At 48.5% G+C, this 19,902-nt stretch overlaps 1 protein-coding gene across 17 annotated transcripts in view; it reads right to left on the bottom strand.

Moving 5' to 3' along the window:
- The window catches only part of BOC (BOC cell adhesion associated, oncogene regulated), a 99,882-nt gene that overhangs the window by 18,677 nt on the left and 61,303 nt on the right, over positions 1 to 19,902 (bottom strand). For 14 of the 17 annotated variants that reach the window (XM_044941826.2, XM_044941838.2, XM_044941829.2 and 11 more), the window contains 3 exons: positions 19,350 to 19,531; positions 18,389 to 18,667; positions 114 to 260 (listed from right to left, as the gene is read on the bottom strand). In XM_044941826.2, coding sequence (XP_044797761.1) covers positions 114 to 260; positions 18,389 to 18,667; positions 19,350 to 19,446 — 523 coding nt within the window. In that variant the 5' untranslated portion in view covers positions 19,447 to 19,531. The remainder of the gene's footprint in view (positions 1 to 113; positions 261 to 18,388; positions 18,668 to 19,349; positions 19,532 to 19,902) is intronic. The other 3 variants (XM_044941848.2, XM_044941825.2, XM_044941840.2) reach the window with 1 other exon arrangement.

Genomic DNA, 19,902 nt, shown 5'->3' with positions numbered 1-19,902 from the left:
GGCTGAGCAGCATGGGGAAGGTGCTGTAGGCCATTGACAAGGTTTGGGAGGCACTGTAGAGGCACCAACTTCCTTCCTGGCCCCAACCTCCAGGCTCCTGCTTGTTTACTCACCCCGGGAGGCCTCCAGCCACTCCTGTTTGACACTGTACCGGACCTGGGCTTTTGGGTGGCTCTCGGGAAGGTGGCAGGCGATGACCGCTGTGTTCCCCTCATCGACTTCAATCACATGCTGCACATCTAACTTGAAGTCCTGGAGATCTGTGGAGAGAAGAGAAGGGGCTGGCTGGGCCTAGATGGAAGAGAGAGGTGACCAGTGCGCTGTTTCAGGCTGGGCTTGTGCCTCAATGTCTTTAATCACAGTTGACAGCTGCAAGAACCTCACACGCTGAGGGGTCCTCTGGGGGTGCTCTGAGTCCTTCCTCTAGCCGTCTGTGGTCTGGAGTTCACAGGAGGGAATGTGTGGCTCGCATCACTTCATGTGAGTACAACTGGGTGTATATAAGCTGCCGGTGGGTGAGTGTAGAGAATTCCATCAAGTGGTGCCTGTGACACAGACCAGCCTCTTCTCTTCTATTGACCTAAGGCAGCAAGGGGCCTAGGCCCATTGGCCCCACTGAACCTGGCTAGAAATGGGTCATGGTCAAGGCACAAACGTCCTGGCACAGCTCATGGAGACTGAACGGAACAATGACAGAGAATGCTTATGTCTTTTTTCCAGTTCAGTCAAGAATAGCCTTCTAATCAGATATCCACATCAAAAAGTGAAAGGCCTGAGATTCTGCTTGATAGCCAACCATAGTTACAACCAGAAGGCTGATTCCTGCTATGCACAGCTATGCGCTCCTCCCCCAGTATCCTTAGGGATTGGTTCCAGGTGCCCCAGTGGCTACTAAAATGGAGATACTCAAGTCCCTTATATAAAAGCATGTTGTATGGTGCTTATAGTCTGCACCTATAGGAAAGCCTGTGTAACCTTGGGTTTCCCATCCGCAGAAACAAAGAGCCAACAGTATGTCATGTCATGGCTAATTCAGTCTCTAGCCTGGGGATGGAGACTGCAGATACCCAAAGGGGTTTCTAAGGCAGAGAGGAATGTCTCCAGTGGGGTTTAATGGCAGTGGAATGCGGGGGAACCGAGGTCCTGACACCAGGCTGCAGTCTCTTCTAACTTGCCTTGGTGGCAGGAAGATGGGATTTAAATTGGATTGGATGGAGATCCATCTGGAACAAAAGCAGGATATTTCCCAAACAATCCAACAGCCCACACAACAAAACTCTCTTTGTTTGAAGCCAAATCACTGATGTCCCTGAGCAAAATGGGCTATTTGTGCAACAAAACCACATGCCAAATTTGGTTTTCAGGACTGTAGCTGAATTTAATTTAAGAGAGGAAATAAAACTAATAGAGGATAAGATAAGAGAGATGAAAATATTTACCCAGACACTTTCCCCACAAAGGTGCTTAGAAAGCCCTGGAGGCACCCTCTCTGAGTGCTGACCACACCACATTCTACTCAGCTCCTGAGAACTGATACCATCACAGTGTAACTGCAGTTCACAGCAAGACTCCACCTGCCTGTGTGGTTCCTTCCCAGACAAGGCAACAGCAGCAGTTGGGAGTCAGGTTTCTCACAGAAGACATGAGGTAATTACCAAAAACAAACTACTGTCACCAAGGAGAGCCCTGTGATCATGGCACTCAGTGAGGTCAGGAGGTTTCCCACTTAACACAACTTTCTAGAAGCTCTTAGTCAAGTCGAGCCAGAGCAGCACAGGAAAAAGCCCTTTTATTTCTATCAAAGGATCATTGTCCTTTTGATTCCAATATTCAACTGTGAACTTTTTAGGGTCAGGAACCAAGTGTTGTTATCTTGTCCTCTGGCCTAACTAGATGCTCAGTGAATGCTAGATGACCAAATGAATGACTATCTTGGAGCTGGGCCCCTCCAATCAGATACAAGATGCCCATGCATGTTATTTGTGAACTCAGATTTTGTACTTGAGCTGGGTTGACATTATGAGCTCAAGGGCTTAGCACAACAAATTTTCCATCAACTTTTTATCCAAGTGTGGCCAATCTTTATCTAAGTGTGGATATTTTGAAAATAGAATGTTTTTGAGTGTTTACTTCCAGGGTCACAGGAAAGAGGTAAAACAGGTCTCATAAATGTGAAATAAGGAATACATGTTGTTAGGATAAATGGCAGCATAGAAGACCTTGAGCTCACCTCCTCCCACGAAAATACCAAAATCACACCTAACTGCTGAACAACCATCAATAAAAAAGTCTGGAACCTAACAAAAAAGATATTCTACATCCAAACACAAAGAAATCACTACAAGATGATAGGAGGGGCATGCTTGAGATATAATCGAATCCCATATCCCCAAGGTGGGTGACCCACAAACTGGAGAATTATTATGTCAAAGAAATTCTCCTGTAGGAGTGAGAGTAGAGTGCTGAGGTCATGGCAGGCGCCCCAGCTTGGGAGGTCTGGTATGACGAGCAGGAGCCCCCAGAGCATTTGGCCTTGAAGGCTTGGGGCTTGATCGCAGGAGTGCCATAGGACTTCAGGAAATCGGGATCCATTCTTGGAGGATGCATACAAGGTCTCCTGCACACCAGGACCCAGGGCAAAAGTAGTGACTTCACAGAAGCCTGGCCCAAACGTACCTGCTGGTCTTAGAGGGGCTTCCAGGGAGGCAGGGGATGGCTATGGCTCTTTCTTAAGACATAAAAGCTGGTGGCGAACATATCCAGGAGTACTCACCTGAAGGCTGACATCTTGTTGGGATATTAAAACTGGGACCTGACCCCACCCAACACTTGTAGGCTCCAGTGCTGGGACACCACACACCAAACAACCAACAGGCAGGTGGCCTAAAGACTTCTTGAGAGGCTTCCCTGGTGGTCCAATGGTTAAGAATCCACCTTGCAATGCAAGGGACGCAGGTTGGATCCCTGGTTGGGGAATTAAGATCCCACATGCCTCAGAGCAACTACTGAGCCTACGCTACACAGAGTCTGTGTACTGCGTGGTCCCATATGACTCAACGAAGATCCTAGGCACTGCAACTAAGACCTGATCAGATCAGATCAGATCAGATCAGTTGCTCAGTCGTGTCCGACTCTTTGCAACCCCATGAATCGCAGCACGCCAGGCCTCCCTGTCCATCACCAACTCCCGGAGTTCACTGTCCATTGAGTCCATTGAGTCAGTGATGCCATCCAGCCATCTCATCCTCTATCGTCCCCTTCTCCTCCTGCCCCCAATCCCTCCCAGCATCAGAGTCTTTTCCAATGAGTCAACTCTTCGCATGAGGTGGCCAAAGTACTGGAGTTTCAGCTTTAGCATCATTCCTTCCAAAGAAATGCCAGGGCTGATCTCCTTCAGAATGGACTGGTTGGATCTCCTTGCAGTCCAAGGGACTCTCAAGAGTCTTCTCCAACACCACAGTTCAAAAGCATCAATTCTTCAGCGCTCAGCCTTCTTCACAGTCCAACTCTCACATCCATACATGACCACAGGAAAAACCACAGCCTTGACTATACGAACCTTTGTTGGCAAAGTAATGTCTCTGCTTTTGAATGCAGCCAAATAAATAAATGTTCAAAAATAAAGACTTCCTGAGCACACACCACCTTTAAATATGGTCCTGAGCCCCAGAGGGCCAAGACCCAATTCCACCCACCAGTAGACAGGCACCAGCCCCTCCCACCAGGAAGCCTGCAGAAGCCTCTAGCCCAGAGTCACACACTGGGAGGGCAGACACCAGAAAGCAAGAAAAATACAATCACACAGCCTGTGGAACTGAGTCTGCAAACACAGGTCAGAACCTCCCCTGGGACCTGCTGGTCCCTGGCCATAGGGTGACAAGAGGGAGTGTAAGGCTGAGATACACAGGAATCTCCTATAGAGGGCCACTTCTCCAAGGTTGAGAGACATAACTAACCTTCCACGTACATACAAATACAGATAAAAATGCCACGACAGGAATATGTTCCAGAGAAGGAACAAGACAAAACCCAAGAACAAATGAGTGACGTGGAGACAGGCAATCTACCAAGAAAGAGTTCAGAGCAATGACTCTAAAGATGATCCAAGAACTTGAGGAAAGAATGGATGAGAAATTACAAGATGCTTTTTAACAAAGAATTAGAAAGTATAAAGCACAACCAGAGTTGAATACGATAACTGAAATGAAAATAACACTAGAAGAAATACATGCTATTCACCAAGTAGTGTGGTAAAAATGACAGAATGTGTGGTTCATCTCTATAGACCCATTTCACTTTCCAGGCTGAACACAAGCAGTTCCTGTGGGTCAAGGTGAGATCTCTCATGGATCCCTTCCTTTGGGTGGGTGTGGAGCCTTCTGGGTTTTTAAGGAATCATCTCATCATTATTTAATTTTATGTTGGTGATGGTGGTTTAGTGTCTTAAGTCATGTCTGACGCTTGCGACCCCATGGACTGTAGCCTGCTAGGCTCCTCTGTCTATGGGATTCTCCATGGACAGAATACTGGAGTGGGTTGCCATTTCCTTCTCCAGGGGATCTTCCCGACCCAGGAATTGAACTCGGGTCCCCTGCATTGCAGGCAGATTCTTTACCAACTGAGCTATGAGGGAAGCTGTGTTGATGATATCCAATCCTAACTAAATTGCAAATTCCTAGTGGGCAAACTATCAATTTTGCACTCCGTGCCCCAGCCCCAAGCCCCACTGCACAGTCTTCAGGAGGCACCACGTTCACTGAGTCCTTGTTGAATGAACAGTTTGGAAGACGGTGTCCAAGGCCAGCTTTGTCAGCATGCAACCTGTGCAGCTGTGCCTGGCCCCTCACTTGGAAGAGGCCAACGCTTGGTTTAATGCTCTATCACTGCCTTGAAATTTTAAATAACATTTGACCAAGGGACCTCATATTTTCACATTGCACTGGGCCCCCCAAAATCCATAGCCCAGTCCTGGCTGAACCTCTCAGCCAAGAGAGCGGATGCATTTTCTCTCAGCGAGGAGGATGGTGGACTGTGGGAAAGGGTGGACAGCCTGCGCTCAGGGAGTTCTAGCTGGATGTTACTACCTGCTTTTCATAAGCAAAGTACCTCAGCAATGCAAAAGCCTTAATCCTCCTCAGCACAGGTACCTGCCAAGTCAGGAGACTCCCCACAGAGAGAGCTGTGAGCATGTGAGCCCAGGGGCATCTGGAAAATTCCTCAGTCACAGAGAAGCATGTCTCTTGCACGGTCTAATAAATCTAAAACTACTCCACCAAGAGTTTTTGAGTTTTTGTTTCACCCTCTTCCTTTACTTCATTCCAAGAAAATCTGCCTCAAGCAAGAATATACTTAAGCCTAACAAAGCATTTTGCAAGAAAGATGTGAGTAACTGAAAGGAGTCTGGCATCAGAATGCCATTTCCAGCTTAACCCCAGGCTCCTGCCTCCTGTAACTGAGAACTTATCTGTGCACAGAGCATACTCTCCTCCATGTACACACCTCACTGACTCAAGACTGGAAAATCCTACACACCCATAGGCCCCTCTGGGGGCCTTCTGCGCACTCCGAGGATTCACTGCTGGGTTGGAGACAGTGGGCTATGCACTGAGGGAGGCACAAGCTGGGCACTGGTCAGCCGGGCAGCCCTTCTGTTCTGATGCCAACATGTGCACAACAGCCCAGGCAGGCAGGACCCAGGACACCCCAGCTGGGTTTCTAGCTCCCCACAAGGGCCGACTGGCAGGCAAGCCTACTGGCTTCAAAACAAGCAAGCAGCAGTTGGGTCCCGGGCCCTGTCCTCCCCCCACCCCACACCCTGAGCTTAAGCTTTAGCTGTTGCTTCACTAGACAAATGCTCCCAATTTGGCTGGTGGAGCAAAAGTTGAGTTTCACTAAGGGATCAAAGGCAGAGTAATGAAGTGATGAGCGATCTGAAACTCAGAGCACCCCCTTTTCTAGTACTTTTTGGGCAGGAAGGAGGCCAGGGAGGGGCAGAGGCTTCATGATCAATAACAGCTTAATCAGCCACCAGATGAGAGGCAGATGCAGAGAGATCTAGTTGGCTGCATATGAAGGAAACCAGCCTGTTCCCAGGCCCCTTTGTCTGCAAAGCCAGTTTCCTGGCGAGTCCCTGCGCTGCTCAGAGCACTTCCCTGGGAATAAGGGGCAGGCCCTTCAGTTACAAATAGGGTTAGCAGGCCTCCAGTCTCCTTGCAGAATGATGGATCAGGTTTCATGGGGGAAATGGTTTGACAGGACACCTGCCCTTGCCTGTTGGCTGGTGTGTTTGAGAAATCCATTAGAGGAATGTTTTTGCAGCTTTAATCCTCTTACCTTCCCTCAGACCCTTCTTTTGCATCCTCTCTGTGTATTCTTCCAGCTATTTTATTAACTTGTCTGCACTAATCAAATGCCGTGAGGCCCACTATTGTCCCTCAGCTCTCAACAGGTCAGAAGCCCTGGTCTTTGGGGCCATCTCTTGAGTTTACAGACCTTCTTTATTAGTCCCAGAATTTTTTGCTTTCTGAGAAAGTCGAATATCTTAGGCTCCATATAGAACCCTGCCCAGCTCCCTGCCTTCTAAGCACTCAATTTCTTAACGGAACATTTATCTTCTGATAAGTCACTTCCATAGGAGCTTTGGATACAAAGGTGACAGGGATCTGTTCGGACACAATCATGGAATGTGCTCTGACTTTTCTCTTCACATTCCCAGGGTACATCAGGCTCCTACCTTGCTCATGGGGAAAAAAGAAGGAAAATAAAACTTTTAGAGGCATGTGAGTGTGGCTGTCACCATCAGGATCATTCGTGAACCTACAAATTGACAAGTTTTATCTTGAGCCCCTTTTGACTTACTTTCTCTCTTTCTCTCCACCTTCTAGCCTTGATCTTTCCTTTATGAATAAAAGGTTCAGTAGATCTATGAATTATATCACAATATTTAGTGTTTGTTTTTACATTCTCATAATACAGAATTGTTAGGTCTTCATTATAGGCTCATCCTTCAATTCTTATATACTCTCCATGCCCCATTATATGGTGCCTTGTGCCTCCACAAAATACCCCCATGTAATCAATAAACCTAACCTTTACTTTCAAGGAGTTTCCTCATTTGATCCTCTTCTCCTTGAGTCCTCCCTTGAAAGTGAAAGTCATTCAGTCGTGTCTGACTCTGTGATTCCATGGGCTACACAGTCCATGGAATTCTCCAGGCCAGAATACTAGAATACTGGAATGGGTAGCTGTTCCTTTCTCCAGGTGATTTATCTGACCCAGGAATCAAACCAGGGTCTCCTGCATTGCAGGCCGATTCTTTACCAGCAGAGCTACCAGGGAAGCATCCTCCCTTAGGGTGCAAATTAAAAGTGCAATTCTGCTTAAGAAAGAAGTCAGGTAAGACAGCGCCTTCAGATAGAGGCTGCCTAGAGTTACCAACATCCCCATCTCCATCAGCTCAGCTGAATGATTACAAACATTCTGGTTTTTAATCCATCCAGGTATTTCTTGTGTCTGGTCAGTCTTGCCCTTCCCTCCTGCCTGTTCTCAGGGCTCACAGGACAAGCCTGCACTCATCTGCTGAGGCTTGGATACGATCCACCGATTGCAGGGGCACCACTTTGGGCTCACTTGGCCGTGCTGCCAGGGCGGCTGGGCAGCCTCGTGGCCATCAGCAAGTTTGGGCTGACTGATTGTTCCATCTCCCAGCTCTCCTGCTTCCAGGGCTCAACTTGTCCCTGTACTGGCTTCCTGCGTCTACAGGCAGTGTTACAAAGTGTAGAAAGATTTCACCTAATGGAGTACCCCAGTGACACGCTGACCCTGTGGCCTGGCCCTGCACCTTTTGAAAGGTGGCAAAGGTACAAGGTGAGTAAAATTACGAGTGCACGGCTCACTGCTCTACGGATGGACTTGGAGGTGGTCTGAGCAGGGGAAGGGTCCCACACCTGCCTCCCTGGGTGGGCTCTTTGCCCTGAACTACTTCATGGATGGGAAGAGAATCACAGCATAACTCTTGGTCTCCAAGTCACCTGAGGAGCCATGGCTTGGCACGACCCCCAGATCAAGCCTCTGAAAGAAAATTCTCTACAGGTGGAAAGCCATGGTGATGGACTGCAGAAGTGGAGTGGAGGCTGGAGCCTGACGGTGCTGCCTTTAGAGATGGAACTGCCTGCTCTTGATGAGTCAATAGGGTTGACTGCGGGATGGGCAGGCCTCTGAGGCACGCATTCTGGGGAGTGACTAAGCCTATCACCAGTCCGTAGCCCTGGCACATAGACCACTGAAGTCAGACCCAACGGGAGCCCACAAAGCTGAGCAAAATCAGCATATTCTGTAGTTGGCATCTGGCACAATGCCATCCCTCCAGACTATTCATATTCACTATTCATTCACTCAGCCAGGCTGAATTTGTAGAAGATACCAAGAAGATAAAGACATAGTTCCTAACCATGGGGGGCTTTTATTGAAAAGACAGTTAAAGCAACACATAGGCTGGCTATAGCTGTTCGCAAGAGTAGTGTCCCTAAGTGTAGTCCCTGCCACCTTCACCGGTGTGCCAGCCTAGATTAGGTTACCTCGATCTCCAGGCAATTTAGAAGTGGGGCTGGTGGAGTGAGCACTTCTCCTTTTGCAGGCTGGAAGAGTGGACAAATACATTTGCTCTCTTTAGGATTTTTTTTTCTGCCTGTTCAATTGCATGAATAATTTTGGCTCCAAAGCCCTCTCCTGACAGCCATGGAAACACGACATGAAATTTCACAAACACACTTTCTGATGAAAGTAAAGCATGCTCTCTTTTACTTAAATAAAAACAGTCCCTATGAGGGTAAAAAAAAAAAAAAACACCTTTGCAGATGCCAAGCACATTAGTTGTTAAATCGTGTGTTTCTTTCTTTTGAATTAAGGTGGGGTGTGCACCTAGATTTGAGCAGCAGGAAAAAGCTCTGGGTGGAGAAGAGATGAAAGAGCCACAGGGAAGAGGGCAGAAGATCAAAGTCAAGAGTGGAGGTGGGCACGACAGGAGACAGGGCATAAAAAGAGAGTGTGAGAGGAAGGAGAAGGAAAATATAAAGAACCTAGTTTGCAGTGTCATTAAATGATTTGCAGTAAACTGGCCTAATGCTTCAGGAATTTCTTGGCTTGAACCAATTAAAAATAAAGAAAAAATTAAAAAAAGACACACGAGAACGAGAAATGTTATTAATCCTTGAAAATAAGTCAAGGATGGGAGCCGTTTCTCCACTGAGTCTGGCAACCAGATGAACAGAGACAACGTCTGTAGACCATCCCGTTTATCTGACTCCAGAGCTGCTGTGAGGTAGGGCTGGCTAGCAGAACTAGGGAGTTTCTTTTGGATTACATGAAGGAATAAAATGGTTTGAAAAAATACACTGGGGAGAGAGAGAAGAAGGAAAAAAAAATTTACTTGCCAGCAACCCACATCACACATATTTCTCTGATCAACCAAATATAAACTAGACACTTAGCAATGGGAAAATTAATGTGAACCCCGGTGGTCTGGACTCATCAGAGCCAGAACTGGTTCCTGGCACAGTGTTTGGCAGGCTGGCGGCCTGTACAGGAAGAAAGAGGAGAGAAGACCGAAGCCAAGGCGCTCAGAGGAACAATGGACGCGAGCCCTTCAGTGTGTCCCTGAAAAAACAGAATTCCAGGTGGAAGGGGTAGGGGCAGTGTCTTAAGGCCAGTGGAGTCCACAGTGGTTCCCGCTGCCCCCACCCTCCACTCACACACGGGAACTGTGTAGTCCTAAAAGCGGTGGTGACTACCCGTGCCATCTGCCCACTTGCTGACAGGGTCCTATGAGGCGCCTGCGAGGACTGCAGCCGCAGTCGCTGGTGTCTGCCTTCAAAGGTTGCAGACTTTCCACCAACACCTTAATTTCTTTCATGCTTTATGCTTCTGACATCCATCAATTTTTCTAAACCCTTCCTAAATCTATTTGTATCTTCAGCTTGTTTACATCCCAAGTGTTGCTTCATCCTTTCTTTATTTACCTCCTCAAAACTTCTACTGTCCCACAGTCGGGTGAAGAAATCTTTGTCTGCCTTCTGCATGCTCTTTTTGATCTTCTAGACTTCAACATATCTTATCTGGGAGCCTGCCTCTCCCTAGACATTGACTGAAGGCCAAGCGTGTGCCGCGGTGTGGTGATCACAGAGGTGAAGGGCAAAGAGACGGTGACTGGAGAGGCCTAGAGAAGTGAACACAGGATGGCAGGGAGCTCGGAAGAGGGGACCCCACTCCAGACCTGGGGAGTCAAGGAGGGGTCAACAAAAGATTCCTAGAGGAGAAGATAGTTGAAGGTTGATCACCAAGAAGGAAGGAATTAACCCAAAGTGAAGTTGCTCAGTTGTGTCTGACTCTTTGTGACCCCATGGACTATAGCCTACCAGGCTCCTCCATCCGTGAGATTTTCCAGGCAAGAATACTGGAGTGGGTTGCCATTTCCTTCTCGAGGAGATCTTCCCGACACAGGGATTGAACCCAGGTCTCCTGCATTGTAGGCAGACGCTTTACTGTCTGAGCCACCAGGGCTTCCCTTGTGACTCAGCTGGTAAAGAATCCGCCTGCAATGAGGAAGACCTGGGTTGGGAAGATCCCCTGGAGAAGGGAAAAGCTACCCACTCCAGTATTCTGGCCTGGAGAATTCCATGGACCATATAGTCCATGGGGTCGCAAAGAGTCAGACACAACTGAGCAACTTGCACTTATTAACCTAAGGGAGGTGGGAATTTTCTGGGAAAGGGAATGGAAAGGAAGTTGTTACAGGCAGACAGAGCACCCAGGGAAAGTGAGAGATGAGCCAAGGAAATGGCAGATTTGCTGCGTCTAGAGGAGGAGGCAGGGCTGAGAAGTGTGCTGAAGTGTCACGCTGTAGCCTGAGTCTTACTCTATGATTCCTTCAAATGTTTTTAAGTAGAAAAGGAGCACCATCACTAAAAATTAAGCACAATTTTCCCTACAGAAAAAAAAAACCATGCTGTTTCTACCTCAGTAAGTTTTTCCCCCTTTTGCTTACCGTTTTTTTCTTCACTGTTAAGTGACAGTGTTTTATTTAAACATTTTGTCCCATTTGCCAGACAGACTCACTGTTCTATAGTTCCTGGGACTAATACTAGATTCCAAAAAATGGTTGAAAGTCTACAAACAAGATCAGAGTGGAAATCCCTAAACTCTTACACACATACACACAAAAAAGGGGAGCAAAGGAACTCATTTTCTCTCTTGATTTGTTTTCATTTTAAAGGAACCATCATACATCATGTTCTTTAGAGTTCCAGGGATTTCAAGCAAACTAATCAACGCTTCCCGCATCTTCCTGAGCAAAAGGCTTCTCTAAGTCTGTTCTGGCTCATTGAATCTATAGTTGTACCTGCTTAACTCACTGTGTGGTCCTTCCCTTTTCTTTTAGCTTAGAAAATGGACCTAGGATTTTATTAAAGCCTGCGGCTGAGTGTGCCAAGGATAGGTTGAGGAGAGGAATGGGGAATTCTAAGCACGTCCTTGGTAGAAGATGCACCATGGAATTTTTGAGTCTTTGTGTGTGTGTGTGGGGGGGGTGGTAAATATTGACTGTTGCTAAATAGAGAACTAGAACCCTGGCTGTGTGGGGCAGAAAGTTGCTGCCATGATGCCCTGAGCTTACACCACACATTTGCCTGAGCGCTTGTCCCAGACCAATGGGACTAGTATTGCCCATGCCCTTTGAAGATGAATACCAGGGGAGACTCCTGTGAGGTGTGAATTTCTGCCTGTACTAGTAGAAAGCAGAAAAGAGTTACTGTTCCTTTGACCTAAAGCTGTAAGGTATTCCTAAATAGGTCATCTCCTATTTAGGTACTCAAGTTGCTCAGTACCTTTGGCATTTAAGCTATCTTTTAGTGGGGTCACAAAGAGTTGGACATGACTGAAGTGACTTAGCAGTCAGTATCTTTCATTCTTGTCCAACTGGCAAAGTAAAGCACACAGCATGTATGGGCATAAAACAGCTGCGTTTCAAGCTCGAGTTAGTTCTCCTTTTCCAACTACACCCCCATGTGGAGCCTGTCTAGAGCTCCCCTGGCAAAGGTGGCAGACTCACGCTCAGTCTGGCGGGTAGCTTCAGACCCAGCTTTCAGCTGCAGACCCCTTCCTCTCCTAGGGAGATACAGCCACCAGGTGACTGTTACCCCATCCTGATTTCAGAATCTGACCGCACTCACTGTGAAATATCTGCACCGTCCCAGAAACAGCACTGGGCTTAGGTCTAAGCACACAATGTAGAGAGCTGAACTTAGTTGAAAGCCTGAGAAAGATGAGAGGACTTAAAACACTGGAGATAAAGGTTGTCCCACACACATTCTTCAAGGCTCAACCTTGAGTCTTCCTCAATTCCCTGAAATGGAAATGAATGCCTCTTCCCCTGAATTCCCATTAAAATCTGTTTATGTCCCTCAGGCAACTCATCGCTCTGACTGACTTGTTTTATGGCTAACAGGAACTGCAGTCCATCTTCTCCATCAGACTGAGAGATCCTCAATAGCCCAGAGCAGGTCTTACTGCGCTGTTGTAAATTCTAAACACTCCCTACTTTTCAGGACACCAACCTGCAAAACATCAAGCTATTGAACTCTGGGCAAGAGAATGTTTGGTTTCCTGGTTCCCTAGTGGATTGCATGAATCTCCAGCCTGCTGGCTCGCCCAGTGATTTTGGACTTTCCAGCCTCCATAATCATGTGGGCCAATCTTTTGAAATAAATCTTTTTCTTTCTTTTTTCCTTTCTCTATTTCTCTCTCTCCCCACACATGTGAGTGTGCGTATAATTATATATATGTTCTCCATAAAATTACATGTATGCTTAGTCACTCAGTCGTGTCTGACTCTTTGTGACCTCATGAACTGTAGCCTGCCAGGTTCCTCTGTCCATGGGGATTCTCCAGGCAACAATACTGGAGTGGGTTGCCATTCCCTTCTTCAGCATATCTTCCCAACCTGGGGATGGAACCCAGGTCTCCTACATTGTAGGCAGATTCTTTACCGTCTGAGCCACGAGGGAAGCCTTAAAATTACATGTGTGTGTCTATATGTGTGTGTGTGTATAGTGATTGATTCTGCTTCTCTAGAGAACCCTGACTGAAAACAAGGATAAAGGAAGCTAGAAATGTTTTAAGAAAATGTCGACAACTGGCCTTAGTGGCCTGTTCTAATTCAGGGTCACAGCATAGAAGACCTTAAGGAAGTATTTGATGGGACTCAGAGTTTAGGGAGCTAAGAAAGAAGAGACATGGCTTCTGTTCATGGAACTTAACCACACCAAGGGCCAGGGTTGGCCCAGCCTGCCCATGCTGTCTGGTTGCAATAACACACATCAGTAAACCAGCAAAGGCATAAATGGACACCTCTTTGGGCCACAGAGACAACATCCACGCAGTGACACTGTGGGCTGCTCTCAAAGTGGCAGGGAGGTGGGAATCCAGGCTGGAGAACATGTGTAGAGAGGGAGCTACGAAATTCACAGGAAATGGGTTTGTCCTCTGCCCCTGATAAGCCAGTCCTCTCTCTTGGCTCTGGCTGAGATGGAAGCTTTGGCCCCCTGGACTGTGTCATCCTAAGGGCTGCTCCCAGAACGGAGCTGGGCAGCACAGAGCTTGGGCCCCAGAGTCCCCTTCAAGAGGATGCTGTACAAATCTGTGTTGACCACATGGGTGAGTGAATAAAGCCTGCTTCAAAATAGTACTATCATATATTTTCTCATTTGAGTCTCTAAAAAACAAAACCATGAGACAGATGATATAATCAGTACTGAGCTCATTTCACAGTTGTGACCATCTGAGAGATGAAGGGATTTGTCCAAAGCTACATGAACTCTTCAGTGGCAGAGTTAAAACTTAAAAGATCCTGGGTTTAAGTTTCATGTTTTTTCCATTACACCAGTTTGGCTCTTCATTTCACTCCTGGGTTAAATTATGGTAACAAAGGGCCCCTGTCTCCTTCTGACCTTTCCTCAAAGGCTCAGAGTCACGAAGACAGCTGCTGAAGGGGAACTCCTATCTCTTCTGTCCGCTGCCTTGCCTCTGATCTCTGATACCAAAGAAAGATCACTCTCTGACTGGTCCTAGGGCTTAAAGACCTTAAGGAGGGGTTATGGATCCGCTCACAACTAAACCAGCACCACCTTAAGACTTCACATTAGCCAGTGTCAAGTCATAGAGACAATTATGTATCTTCCCAGATAGAGAATATCCACTCAGTTACTGCCTATTTCCAAGTACCAGTAGGATCTGGGGATGATAGGATAGCTAGAAAATTAATTTAAAAGATAGGGAAAAAGATAAAAAGTGAAAGTAGGAGTTTATCTGAATGGTAGATAACTGGACATGGTAAGGGACAGGAAACAGCTTTCCCGTGGCATGCGGCTCTGAACTGGTCATGATTACTTGCTATGCTGTGTGGAGAATGATGCTAAGGCCGTCTTGGGGGCCAGAACAAGGAATGAGGTGTCCGTGGGCGACGTCTGCTTTTGCTTTAGGTGCATAGAGTGGGACCCTCAGAGCCATGTGGAATGGTTGGCTTCTGGGTATCAAGCTTATGAAAAGACAGGCAAGAAGAAGAAAGGAGATCAAAGTAAAAACATTTCAAAAGAATTAGACAAGATGGTCTGAAGTGAAGCATTAGCAACAAGAGAGATTCACCACAAGGAAAGCTTAAGTGAAACAGGAAAAAATACTTCTCCATAGAGGAGAGCAGGAAGGACAGCAGGTCTCCATGTGGGCAGGACCGCTCAGAGGAGAGGGTGGGCGTGCACCACCGAGGCTTCATGTGGTTCCATTTTACCTGATGCCACCAGGCAGGGGTGGAGTTCAAGTGCACCCCCTGGCATCAGAGTGAAAGTGGTCTGGACCAGGAAAGCTCTGTTGGCAGCCTCCTCCACATCCCTGGATCCTCAAGCCAGGTTCTAGCCCCCATCACAGGAAGCCCCCAATGATCTCTGGGAGTTCACTAAGACACAGGAGGCAGCATCCTGCCAGGGAGGTCAAACAGCACGTGCTGTCTGAGGACAAGTGTTTGAATGCACACAGGAGAGGCTGGAGGAGAGGAGCAGAAGGAAGCTTGAAACACCAACTGCGGGTGTGCATGTGTGCGTGTGTGTGCGCCAGCACGCCGCTGCCCAGCCTCGCCTCTGAATGCAGACCGTGCCTCCTGTAATCCGTTCTCCGGCTCGGCCTCCCTCGCACACCAGCCAACTGGCAAAACACAGCCCCCATTCTGCTCAGGAATGTGCTTTCGGAAACTTAATCTAGCTGCTGAGTCTGGGCCAAATCCCCCGTGGCATTAACCCAAAGACAGCACCCCTTTCTCCCACTTTCCCGCCACCCCGTCACTGCCTCCTCCAAGTCTGTAAGGCTGTAGTTCCAGTCCACCAACTCCCTCTGTCCCAGGACACAGACCCTGCGGGCCTGCTCTCCATTTCCAGCACTTCTCCATCCATCTTCTGGTCAGGCCCAAACATTTCCCTTCTGATTCATGTCTAAGTGACACGCCAATAGCTCTTGGCTTTCAAACAAGACTCGCCTCGGCTTCTGCACAAGCCCCCTCTTCTCTCACTGTGCCTCCTTGGGTTGCAACCAAACCCTTCCCTTTGTCCTCACTGCCAACTGCAGATCCCTTCAAGCCCCAGAGAAAGAGGGGCCAGGAATTTTTTAAAAATAAAGGCTATAAATTGTTTCTCCTCACACAGATTCACCTTGAAGTAGAAGGAGCGCTCCAAAATAAATCTTCTACTCTCCAGCTCTCCCTTCCTCCAAACAGTGAAAGGTGTAGCCTAGCTCCTGAGTGGGCCAAGTTACAGAGTCTCCTGGATCTTCACAGACAAGGGCTGACTATCTGCAGGGTAGCGAACCTCCTGGAGGAGCAGTGGCCCCCTGCAAAGGCACAAACACTGCTAAAAAACACCTCTTATTTGTAAAGATGAACAACTGGCAGGGACTTTCTCGCTCAGTGCTAGGAGAAGGGTGCAGCACCTTAGAGTGGAGTCACTCTGGGATGTTCCAGGGCCGTGCACAACCATGCTTCTGCTCTGGTGGGTGACCGAAGACAGATGGACTAGGAGCCTGCTGGCGAGGCGGTTACACAGAATGTACATGCAAAAAACACATCAAAGTGTTCACTTGAGATTAGTGCACTTTGTGTACTTTACTGGATGCACTTTACACTCAACAAAAAATGTAAATATGGTCATACGGCCCATGGAAAATGCTTGTCCTACAATGTCAAAGGGCAGAGACTAAAGATAGTAACTATCTTCAGTGCTGTAAAAATACGGGTACAGATGCAGGCTAGAAGGGTATGCTTTAAAATGACGATGGTGGCTCTGGGAGGATGGTGAGGAGACATTTTCTGTATATTCTAAACTTTCTATGTGTCATTTTAATTATCATTAAAAAATTATACAAGAGAAGTATGATGGTAAGAAGCATAGCTCTGACCTCAGCCCCTCTTGCTATGACAAGATGATCCCTCCCCTCCTTCTCACTTGAGTGAAGCACCCTCCCTTAGCCCACCAGCACAGCTGGGGGCCCAGGGCCTGCCTCCCTCACTGAACCCTGACTGTAACCCGAACTCTAAGCCCGCTCTCTAGAGGTGTGGCACTGAGGGTCAGTGAGTACCGCTGCAGCTGCTAAGGAAAAGTGGCTCCCACTGTGTGGGGGCTCTAAGATGCAGCTCCCCCTCGGCCTTGCCCCCAGGAGGGTAGCTGGGGACCCCCTGCCTTCCGCCCCCCTGTCCTCGGAGCAGAGGGCAGGGCTGCTAGACTGCTTCCCAAGAAAACAGGCACGCTGTGGCAGCCTCTGTCTTATTATCTGTTCTCCCACAGACTGAAGGCCAGAGGCATCTGGAAACCAGGGCAATGAAGGGTCTTTTTCCCCCCTGCTTTTCTACTTTCCCAGCGCTCACCACTCTCCTCCCAGGACTCACGCCTCACACTTCAGGGAGCCCAGCTGACTTTCAGGAGCATTTTATAAGTTTCCTGCCTCTGATATGACCCATAACATAAGGACCCCAACCTCCCAGAACTACAACATCAACAAGAGAGACGATGATGGTGATATGAAGGCAGGGTGTCTGGGACAAGGGGCACTGCTGAAGGGACATGAGGGGACAGAGACCTCGAAGAGTAAGTCCAAACACCATTAAACTCTCAACAAGGTTCCCCGTTCCCTACACTTCAGCCAGCAGAGAAAGTGAAAGTGTTAGTCATTCAGTCGCTTCCGACTCTGTGACCCCATGGATTGTAGCCCCCAGGCTCCTCTGTCCATGGGATTCTCCAGGCAATAATACTGGAGTGGGTGGCCATTTCCTTCTCCAGAGGATCTTCCTGGCCCAGGGATCTAACCGGGGTCTCCAGCATTCAGGCAGACTCTTTACCGACTGGGCCAGCAGGGAAGGGGAATTAATTCTTAATACTGTTGGCTCTTCAACAGCAAGGGTTTGAACTGCATGGGTCCACTTGGCCATGGGTCTCTTCCCATAATAAATACTACAGTATCACATGACCAGAGGTTGGCTGGACCTCAGATGCAGAGGACCGCTTATGAGTTATATGCAGAGTCTCAGCTGTCTAGAGGGTCAGCAACCCTAACCCTGCATTGTTCAAGGGCTAAATGTTTCCTGGCCATAGACTCAGCATATAAGAACAGGTGCTGGGGCTGCTCTGTAGCCTTTGGGAGTTCTAATCAGCCAAGTCTCATTTCCCATGGCAAATCAGGTAATGTGTGCACTAAGCTTGGGCACAACAGTATGTCCAAGTGGTAATTAAATGTAAGAGTAGCAAGCAGACTTCTCCTGGCATCCTCTTTGGACGAACTGTCTCCTCACCTCTTCCTCTCTCCCTCTGTATCACACCATTGTATTCTAGTTTCTATTCCAGGCATTTGGAATAGGCCTGCCCCTCAGAGACGCAGGAGACCAAGAGGAAATGCGCAGTATCTGTTCAGACCACGCGTAGCCCTATACACGCTCTGACTGCAACTGCTGTGAGGATGGAGTGGGCGGGGGAGGGCGGTGGGGTGCAGGCAGCAAAGAGCTGGCACCACCCCATCTAAGACCACAGAGTGACCAAGTAGAAAGGCATGGCATGGCCCAGCTCTGGGGCCCACAGAAACAGGTCAACCATGTCAAGCTCCTTTGGGAAAGACACTCACTCCTGGTATGGCCCCTAGCCAGAGAGCACAAAGGTCCCCCAGACACTGGAGATAACTGGGCGGCCACCACTGTCTGATCAGAAAGGTCAGCTGGTAAGGTCCCTTTTAGGATAGGGCTAACAGGGGGGTGTTGATTGGGATGGGGAACAGAGAAAGAGTAGGAGGTGGGCGGAGGAGCACAACTCACTGGCTAGCGTCACGGTGGCTGGCACGCTGGCCACGGCCCCTGCAGGCATCCGGGCCACACACTGGTACCGGCCCACGGTGTGGTTGTTGAGGGCAGTGACGACGAGGGTCCCTCGGGTGATGAGGATGCCCAGGCTGTCGTCCGAGCCGTTCAGCTCCCTCCCGTTCAGGCGCCAGGTGGTGTTCATCCAGGGGGGCTCCACCACGCAGCCCAGGATCACGGTTCCTCCAAGCTTCTGGACAGTGGAAGAAGGCTGGACAGTGACCTGAGGAACCTCATCTGGAGGAAGAACAGGGATGCAGCGATGAACTGACACCCCCCCCCACAAGAAACCGACAGCACGATGTGCTCAGAAGCACAGCTCCCAGGCAGCCTTTCAGAGCTGAGCCATCCAGAGAGGGGTTGACCCTTCTCTGAAGAAACTCTGCTGGCCTTAGGTCCAGTCCCCAACCTGGCCTGGTTCCCAGAAGGTAGACTGGAGTGGCAGTATGGTGGGATGACAAGAGCTCAAGCTTTGAACTTGAATAAGACCTGCATCTGGATCCCACTGCCACCGCTTCTGAGCCAGGTGACTTTAGCCTTTTGGAGTCTCAGTTCCTCATCTGTAAAATGGGACTAATAATATTGGTCTCACAGCATTGCTGGGAAGCTTACACACAATGCATATAAACTGCTTGCTGTAACCCCATATAATAAATGCTCAATAAAGGCAGTTCAGTTATTACTCCTATTCTTCCATAGCATATGTTTGAAATGATTAAAACAGCAAAGTAACAACCAATATGATGTAATTGAGCTCATTTCTCATCTCATATTATTGAACATGTCCCCGAAGGTCAGTGGGAAGAAATCCAGGAGGAAGAAGGCCTTTTTAGAGGGTCCTTGTCAAATGATTCTCTCTGACACTAGGGGCAAAGTGCTCCTCCCAGGGGGCCTCAGAGAAATCAAGGAGAACACTCACTCAGGTCCGCAAAGCAGCCCGCCGCAGCCAAGAGGAGGCAGGCGAGTGTGACCTCGGGCTGCTTTCCTCTCTGCATCGTCATCATCCCACGAGGCATGCTGCGTCACAAAGGGTCCAAAGCCAATGTCCCAGAAGCCACCAGAGTCACTCAAAGAGGTACCACAATCCCCTGCCACGCTCTGCTGTGAGAAAGAAAGAGAGAAAGGGCCGTGGTGAGAATGCCTGGGACACACCCATGGTGGTGACATCCAAAGAGGGGACCTGGCTGGACTGCTGGAAGACCAAGGAACACAACATTCCATTTCTTATCTAAAATAAGCTGCTTCTACGTTGCTCCTCTGAGCTGGAAGGTGATGTCATGGTAAGAATGGCAGAGCCTTGCCCAGGGTATCCATAGCCACAAGGACAGGAGAGCCCAGCAGATGGAGAGGCTGAGACCTGCAGCCATGTCCCAGGCTCGGGACAGTGAATGTTGAGCAACGATGCTGGAAAGGAGGCAGATGTTTTCACCATGTTCTTGCAGGAGCCCAGGTGTGCACGGCCACGTGGCACG

The sequence above is a fragment of the Bubalus bubalis genome, chromosome 1, assembly GCF_019923935.1.
Source record: "Bubalus bubalis isolate 160015118507 breed Murrah chromosome 1, NDDB_SH_1, whole genome shotgun sequence".
NCBI lineage: Eukaryota > Metazoa > Chordata > Mammalia > Artiodactyla > Bovidae > Bubalus > Bubalus bubalis.
This window is presented reverse-complemented; position numbering and strand designations above follow the sequence as displayed.